The sequence below is a fragment of the Convolutriloba macropyga genome, chromosome 6, assembly GCF_964194025.1.
Source record: "Convolutriloba macropyga chromosome 6, txConMacr16.3, whole genome shotgun sequence".
Lineage (NCBI taxonomy): Eukaryota > Metazoa > Xenacoelomorpha > Acoela > Convolutidae > Convolutriloba > Convolutriloba macropyga.
Genome location: NC_134473.1, coordinates 61,990,197 through 61,999,238, shown reverse-complemented (window position 1 = coordinate 61,999,238; position 9,042 = coordinate 61,990,197). Strand labels below are relative to the sequence as shown.

The 9,042-nt window shown below is 35.6% G+C and overlaps 1 protein-coding gene across 1 annotated transcript in view; it reads right to left on the bottom strand.

The window, feature by feature from the left end:
- Positions 1-755: 755 nt before the first annotated feature.
- The window catches only part of LOC142341116 (putative malate dehydrogenase 1B), a 61,292-nt gene continuing 53,005 nt past the window's right edge, over positions 756-9,042 (bottom strand). Inside the window, exons 9-11 of the mRNA XM_075392003.1 lie at positions 8,546-8,792; positions 3,502-3,607; positions 756-1,040 (exon numbers count right to left, since the gene is read on the bottom strand). Of these exons, the coding sequence (XP_075248118.1) occupies positions 841-1,040; positions 3,502-3,607; positions 8,546-8,792 (553 nt within the window). The 3' untranslated portion in view covers positions 756-840. The remainder of the gene's footprint in view (positions 1,041-3,501; positions 3,608-8,545; positions 8,793-9,042) is intronic.

Here is a 9,042-nt window from a genome sequence, read left to right as displayed (position 1 = left end):
AGCCAGAGTAGCGATTCGTTTGAGGGTCTTACGAACTGTCTGTGAAAATCCCCGAAACGACTCGAAAGCCAGAGGAATGAATCGAATACCGACTTCACTTCATTTCTGGGCGTATTGTTCGTACTTCTTGTCCTCAGCAGCTGACAGGGCAAAACGACTCGTTGCCGACGCTTTTATAATGAGGCTTGACTGCAAGGGAGAAGTGACGGTAACGTCTAATGCTGCTAGTTGATCGGCGTTCCATACAGGTGAGAAAATGCCGCCCGGTCTGTGGTTATTGTCGGGCAGTAAACTATTCTGTACTATCTCCTATGAAAAATGGAGATACCTTTCAATAATTTACGGACGAGTGCATGAGTTTGATTACTCCTAAATTTTTCAGTAGGACAAAAACGCACGGCAGTTTTGCATTCTGTTTTTAAGTTCACTTCATTGAGCAATCGCAGGATAAATTTTTTTTTTGAATATTTCACCGTCAAAATAGTTCATGCACTTCAAGTTCATGGCACATCAAATAAATTCTTCTCCGAATTGCGTAAGTTTAAATCGGTTAGGGACATTCATTTTAAGTAATTTATGATGAATGATTTCCTGTTAATTTTGCGTATTTCGCTTACTAATTCACAACAAAATATCTTTTAACAAAGTAGTCATTTTTCTCAAAAAAGGTGGTTATATTTTTGAAAAACAGCCATTAGTTGCGCCATCAATTAAGTTACAGGCACACGCAATTTTGTCAGGAGAAAAACAGGACATTGAATTTTGATTAAATTGCACAATAAGCTATAAAATGAATAAGAAACTTTTGTTTGTTTGTTATAAGCTAGAATATTCTCCAAACTATTCAGCAATTTGTTCAAGCTGGGGCTGTGGCTCTTCACTGGGTTCAGCTTCCTTGGTTTCTTGCGGCTGTTCTGGATCAGTTGATTGTATTTGTTGTTCATCTGGTTGCTGCAGATCCCTTCCTGTTTCTGCACCCTCTCCCCCCTCCAACTCACCTGTTGCTTCCAAGGGAACTTCCGTGTCATCTCTCTCCTTCTCTAAAATTGACAAGTTTCACAAAATAACAGGATCGCGGTTTTTTTCCGAAAATAATTTAAAGCGCTGAAAACCCCCGAAAAATCATTTTCAGCTGTTAACTATTACATGCTGAATTTTCAACGCATTTCTTACATAATTTCAGCGTTTGTCAACACATTTAATTAATAACTTTTAAATTAAATTAGAAATTAAATTAGAAATGTAATACCCAATTTTCTTACATAACTTGGCGATAAATTATGTGAAGGCGTTAAAATTATGTAAGGTCCATGCGACTATATTACATAATTTCATCGCATTCATTGCTTTTCTTACAATTTTTGACTTTTTACGTGGGTCCGAAAGTTCATGCTTGAATTGAGATTGAGAAAAAAAATCGCTCGACCAAACGTTGGTATAAAAAAAATCTTCATTTGGTTCCTAATGATAAATTCCACTAAATGTGTCTAAAATTTTTCCGCGGTGAGGCCTCATTGGCTCGAGGGATTTGAGATGAAAGTATCACAACTGAGCATGGGATCAAACTAACCAGGTAAGTATGATATGCATGGTAAAAAATGCGTGCAATACCAACTGTAGAATATGATATTCTCATTAGTTTTTTCTTTTTGAAGTGCAATTACTCAACTTCTGGGGCAAAATGGAAAAGTCTACTCCACAGAGTTCTAGTTAAAGGTCTTAATTATTGATCTCTCAAATATCGAGTTAATAGGATTATGATAGATAAAAGGTGATACTTTTTCGCACGACAACTTTACTCTGTATGAAGAGGGGCTGAGAATTTAAAAGACATTATTCTTATGTGAATACTGTAGCAAGCTCAAAATTGGCAGGAGTTAAGTACATACCACTAGGCAGTTTTTTGTTATTGGTTTTCGGAAAACTGCTTCAGAGATACGGCGGGCAACAACTTCTGAATAAGGCTAATTTCTTGAGAAAAAGATGAGACTCTCATCGGTTGATTAATTGGTAGCGTCAGAAGTCTTATACAGCTCTTATTTCAACTTAAAAAGCTGGAATAGAAGGCGTACACCTCATAAGATTGCTCATCGGAAGTGATAAAATAATTTACGTACGAAAGTCTTAATAGATGTAGCTCACAGCTATGACTTAAATAAGCTTATAAGTAGAAGCATAACATTATCACAATGGTGTCATAATAGACTTATAGCTTAGGATATGACTTGTAAAGAGGCTTTGAAAATAAATGAAAAATTGTTGAGAAAGTTGAACAATCTTAACAAAATCAGAACTCCCTAGAACTGCGATTAGATCAAGCCACTTAATTGAGATTTACTGTGAGTGCTTTTCTTGTAGAGAGATGTTGTGGTGATAGAGAACAGTAGCTCTCATTCAAGTAGATTTGGTTACAGAGATCAATTTACCAACCTTTAATTAATCTTGTTGAATTTTGGTTACTTTTGGGTAATCTTTCACGTTTCTTGTTCACTCCTTTGATTTTTTTGATTAATTGAATCAGTTTCCTTTTCCAACTTGGGTTTCCAACAGCCGCCGACAAAAAATTCTTCCAATGTTAGTCTGGGGGCCATCAAATCACCTTTCAATTTGCTAGAGTTTTGGGCGCTGGTCAGTCCCCAGTTGGTCAGCCTGAGCCAAATACAATTTCTACAAACTGCTTGTTCGTAGAGATCAATTAAAACTTCTAATAAGAGATCAAAATGAATCACTCTGACTCTCATTTATGATGGGTTTTTGATTTTAAGGTTTTTGTGTCGAATTGTATGGTATGAATTGTTAATCAGGCCGATATTGTTACTCAAGGCAGGTGATCAAGCAAACTGATAGGCTTGTACGCCGAATTTTGAAAAAGAGTTAGGTGCTAAAATAGCCAATATTTCCAAGACAGCACTATTATAAATCGTCCCTGGTAGGCCGCTGCACGCGGTTACATCCATTCCACAGCGGATGAGAGGCATGGCTATTGAAAGTGGTCTGCTGTGGGTTCGCAATCACTAGATGTCTTAAAAATGACATGTTTTGTTTAATTGTAGCGCTCAAATACAATATGAATTGAGAGTACTAAGCGCTGCCTGGATTGTAACGGTTAATTATGTATTGTTTGTGACAGATTATTTAACTATTACATAACTTTTGGCTTAATTTTGTGTCAATTACTTTGACGTCGGCGTTGCGTTCACCATCTTCAACGTATCAATTGAAAATGAAATTGATTTTAAATTGATTGAACAGTGTGCCAGCTCAATCGGTGTGCGATCGTTCGCGTTTTTTGTGGCTCTTAAACTTCATCTCTTCTTCTTTCGTAACAGCAATTATTGTATTTTATTGTCATCACGGCCCCTATTTCGACTTTCCGCTCATTGGGAAATAAATTAAGTCCTATTGCGTGTTATGGCATGAAACACTTGGACACATTGGCTATTGCAGCTTTGGGTAAAATGTGATGAAACCGTGAAAAGTTGAACCGAATGCTAAACTTACCAATGATAACTGTGGGGTCCTCCTGTTCTTCAAGAAGAGTCTCGTCATTAATCAGATCAGGAGCACCCACCTCTGTCTGGTCCAGCTCTGTCCTCTCTCGCTCAATCTTAAATCAATAGTAAAAGCAAATTTAAAATACGCTTAACATACGATTGACATACTAACGAGCAGGAGCTGTACTTGCTCAAAGTGACCTTTAATAATATTATGATTATTAAAAATTGTTTTCGGAACAGAGAATCATCAAAATTTTCTAGACAAGCAATTCAAACATTTTTGTATATTTTTATTGCTGAACCGAGATAATGCCAAAAAGCAGGGTTGCCTCATAATGTGGTGCCTGATGAATAGATACAGAAATAGTCTTTTAACAACAGGAAGATCAAATAGAAACCCAAAATTGAGAGCCTTTGTGCTACTGATGTGATCGTGCAGAAATTCAGGCTTGCAAATTGAGTCTGAAGTTTGGCCTGCAAGTTGGAATTCAACACTGTCCAATTCAAGGTATACCTTGCTTAGACCCCTAACAATTTCACATCCTGAGAAATCCAAAGGCTGCTGAAACTTTTGTTTATAAGAATTAGATAATCTAATTTAAACCTCGCCTCTCAAAAAGACGACAGGCGGTCAAAATCAGAAAGGAGAAGACCAAATTCAGAGAATTTTTTGGACTCGGCCGATTTAAAAAAAGTTCTTCAACTTACAATTCTATTTAGATGTAAAGACCGACGGGGAGTATTTGAGAAAGGGTGAGATTAAAATACGGAAAATAAAGCATTTCGTTATTGCCGGTAATTTAGAAGCGCTATTTTACAAGACTAAGCAAATTTTTAATATACCCGGCAGATTGCCGGAAAATAGCCGCCATTGATTCCCATAACACCGATTGGGATTGAATGAACAAAAAATTTGACAAAACTGATTGATGTAAGAAATTATTATATTAAGCTAATTATTATATTATAATTATTATATTATAATTATTATAGTAAAATTATTTCGATTTTTTTCATAGTTAGACATGCTCCTGTCTCTTAACAAGAGGATAAAGCGGTTAGAATTAAAGCCAATAAGCATTAGAGGTGGTAACTAAGACTTACAAGAATTTTAGTAGCGGGCATCTAAAATCGGGTTTTATGGGTTTATTCCTTTCCTAATTTGGATTTTGTTTTTGATACTGATTCTGTTCACTTCAAATTGCTTTGATGAGCAACGGCTGTTTAAAAGCACTTTGAGCAGAATGAGAGAACAATTAAACTAGCCTAGGACAAGAAGATTTCATGCAAAATGTTTTACAAGATGTGAACTTAGGTAAAACCAAACAATTTCTTATTCGACGAATCAAAAGAAAATTAACAGGACAAAACCTAAAATACAATACAAAAAACTGAACGAAAAACTAGAACCTACTGTACCTCACCTGCAGACCAATTGAACAATGCCAGAAAAACATAATAAAGCAGTTTCTCATATTCTGAGAAACATAGATATTATGGCATTGAAAGTGTCGCAACTCTTATGATCAGCGTATTGAAAACCAAGGTGTTGAATACCGAGATGCACTACAGTTTCTGGCGCCAAAATGTGTTCAACGCAGAAACTGTACTGTTAAATTTCATGCATAGAATCAGCACCAAGCTCATAAAAAATTTGATTGCATGAACTCAACAAAATTGCAAAAATGACACAATTTTGCTCAGGTTCTTAACGTTAATGTCCACAAAACCAAAAACTGAGCAAAAAAAGTTTAGCATTAACACATGCAAAAACTGTTTGAAAACTTCATGGCTCCTACAGTTGGAAAAACTGAAAGTTAATAAAATCTCCAAACATTTGGAAAAAATTGCAATTTTTGCTGAACATTCTCTGAAACTTAAAAAATTATTATCATAAATATATTTAACTCTCACTCAAACTATTCAAAAATTCCTCTGCAAACTCATAAAACTTCCATTGGTCTCTAAAGGTCAACAATTTATAAAAATGACAGACAATTTTTTTTGAAAAGTCGCCAATATTTAAGTAATTTATCTTGAAAAGCATTTTTTTATCTAGACTGTATCTAGTGAACCAGCGTGCACTTCAAAAAAGGCAGAAAATCAAAAAAAGTTGATAAAAGAGGCAATTTTCAATTGAAAAAAGAAAAGACGCAAAAAATTGCAAACATTAAACTTTTTAAGTCCTTTATCCTAACTGTAGAAACTATCATGAAACTGCAATCTTCCAGCTCATGAAAAACCTTTGTGACCCTAAGGAAAAAAACAGTAAAAAAATGACAGAGATTTTCAACAAATTTGACAAAAATTGCAAATTTAATTGAAACGCTGCTAAAGTTCTTTAGAATATTTTCAGATCCATGCCATAATCTCTGGAAAACATCCATTAGGCCATCCTCAGGCGCTAAAAATGTTAAATTGGACTCTAATGATCGAAAACTCTAAAACATCAAAAACTTTAAAAAGAACTTGAAAATAGTTGCAAAATTCTTTATCAATTTGGGCTTTAAAGATTGCATTACCAAATTATATAGCAGAAAAAAAATGCACATGAAAATTATCCAATCCACGCTTATCAAGTTTTCATATCGTTTTGTTGATACCAATCCATCGGAAACTTCAAAAATGCCGAAAACCTGCGAAATTGAACCCTTTTTGATTCAAATCTACAAAAACTGACACTTCAAATTAAATTGTGGCCTTCTATTGCGTTCAGCACTCTAAGCACTTAAAAGACTAATAAAATGGGCTGACGGCTTCCAATAACGCTTAATTCCCCCTGGGCGCTATTTGTTTATCCCGTTTTGAAAGGTCAAATTCATTGAAACATGTGTGAAAACATCTTTAAAAATATAGCAGGACAAGTCAAAGAACTTTCCTTGACTAAACAAAAAGAAACTAGAAGTAGAACGGACTATGAATGGATGGGGAAGAACTTTTTGAAAAAAAACACGAGATAAAAAATCGAAAAAACCGATAGAAACCAATGTCGAAACAAGCAAGTGAACAAAAAAAAACACTAGCGTGAAAGTGAAGTTTTGTGCAAACACCATTTTATCACTCCACTTTTTAAAGTAAGATTGAATAAATATCACAACACAAGACCACCATTTTTACACCATTTCTTGTTCCGGCGTGAACAAAATCATCGCTCCTATTTGACTTCAAAAATCATGAAAATATGTGTACAGATCTTTAAAAAAAGGACATTGCCGCATTACACTTCGATTTATTTTATTTGTAAACCAAATCACCAATACAATCCATATTTCTTCGCATCGGAAAGATAGGAGGGCAATAATAGCTTGCAGAGGAGATTAGGGCTGCTGTTAATAGTAAATTGTTTTCAGGATTATGACGATTACTGTAATCAGCCAAGCTAGCTACAGCAGAAACACAACCCATTTGCTAGGTCACCACTAAACACAACACACTTGTAAGGTCCTTTCAGTCTTAGTCAAACAATTCCAAGTAGCGGCACTAAAGCTTATAGGGCGACCAGAGCGTGAGAAGAGGTGAAAATGAAAAATCAGGGTATATCAGTACGCTAAAGAGGAGGTATATTCGTTAATGACAAAATAGTTATCTCAGAAGTAATTCTGGAAATCCTTTCCCTCGTTTCTCTTAATTTTTTTTTAAAATTAAGTTTCTAAATAAAATCAGGCTTGATTTTTAGTAAGACGTTTAGCCGCTTTCAAATTAGAACAGTTATTCTTTAAGGGCTAATACCGCTCATTTTGTTCTTTTTGCCTGAATAATTTAGATTTATTTTTCCGTTATTAAACCATTAAAAATAACTGAATAGTTCTTTTGAGTAACTTCAAAAAAATATTTACTTATCCATGCAATATTATTTATTATAAAACTCTTGATCGACTCAAACGAAAGTCCTTTACCATCGCATTAGTGTGGACAATAGTTACACCTAAAAATGTCGCCAATTAGAGTGAGGCAATGGCCGAACATTTGATTGTAGGTCTAAAAATTATCTGATAAAAGTAAGTCTATTTCAGCTTCAGCATTTGTGTCAAAACCTGCTTTTGATTGCAGCGGAAAACTTAACTTTCCTTTTTTGTGATATTATATTACAAAGCTAAAACAGAACTAGAAAATTAGCATCCGTCAGCAGTGTTTATCAAGCAGTACTTAACATGCTTGATGATTACTGGCTATAGTCTTCCATTAGAGGGCCGCAAGTGTCATCAACTCAAAATGGCATCTACTTTGGTCAAATGTTCTCCACTGGAAAGCCGTTCGGTCACCTTTGCCTTCGAAAGCGTACATTATCAGCACTGACACGAATTTTGCGATGCTTAATAGTTTTGCTATTATGTCGGCAAAAATGACCATCATTTGTCAATTATTCAAATTACATAATTAAATTCAAAAGCGACCATATTCCATGTGAGACCTGACATCTTTCTCGGGTCTTTCAAATCTGAGCTTGAAATGAAATTAAGCGCATAGCTGTCAGTTTCTCGAAATGCAAACAAGACTTTTTATCTTCTTTTTCAATTTAATATCGGTTCAGTTTCCCCATTTTTGCAATTTCTATTTATCAGATTTCATTAATTTACAGCTGGCCAATTGTTGTTCATGTCATTTTTTGTTGAATTGTTGGATTAAATACATTTTTCAAAACTTTTCGGTGTTTTTTATCGGTCTGCCAGATTTTTCTATATACGGATTAGAAACTTGCAAGTTCGAATTTCAAGCAAAATTAACGTATCTGTACTAAAGTCAATTCGAACACCTGACTCATATCTCGAACGGCTACGTGGTTCTCGAAATAATGTCATATTTCATACCACCATCTCAACTTAAACAAGTGTTCCGTTTTTTTTTCAAATCACAGTTTTTTCTGTCTACAGGTTTAAATATTTATACAAAAAATAATGACTAGAAACTACTTTTGTAAAATTCCTATGTCCTCTTCTTCAGGTATCCCGTCTGTTCCAGGCATTGATTGCCACTTTTGATAACTCCTTCCACGCTTCCTGATTTTTTCATAAATAGTGCCGTAATCCATTCCAAAACGGCATCCGTACCTTTTTCTCAACTGGCATCGCAACAGCCAGTTCCTTCTCCTCCTTCAACTCATTGCACACCTTTTCCACAAACTGACTCCACTCCATATTCTGCTGCTCAACCGAGTTCTCTGCCTCACTCTCTGTGCTCTCGTCTGAGTTATTCTTTGGTGCCTTGGGCGACTGGGATATGTCCAAGTCTTCGACTACTTCGAATGCACCCGGGTAGAACTTCACAGGTACACTCACAACAAGGCCCTCCTCAAACCTAACACATAATCGGGTCTTTCCCATTATAGCCCCCCCCCCCCCCAGCTTAGTGGTCAGATAACCCATAGCCGGGGCAATAATTTCATGCGGGTGGGGGGGCTATAATGGGAAAGACCCATATAATCAATATAAGGAAGATGTGTAATATTAGCCGGTTTCAGAAAAAGTCCCCACGAAAAACTCAATCTAAATTTAGGTAGGAAAAAAACGTTAATGAAAAATACCCCCACGGGGAGTAATCCCCCACT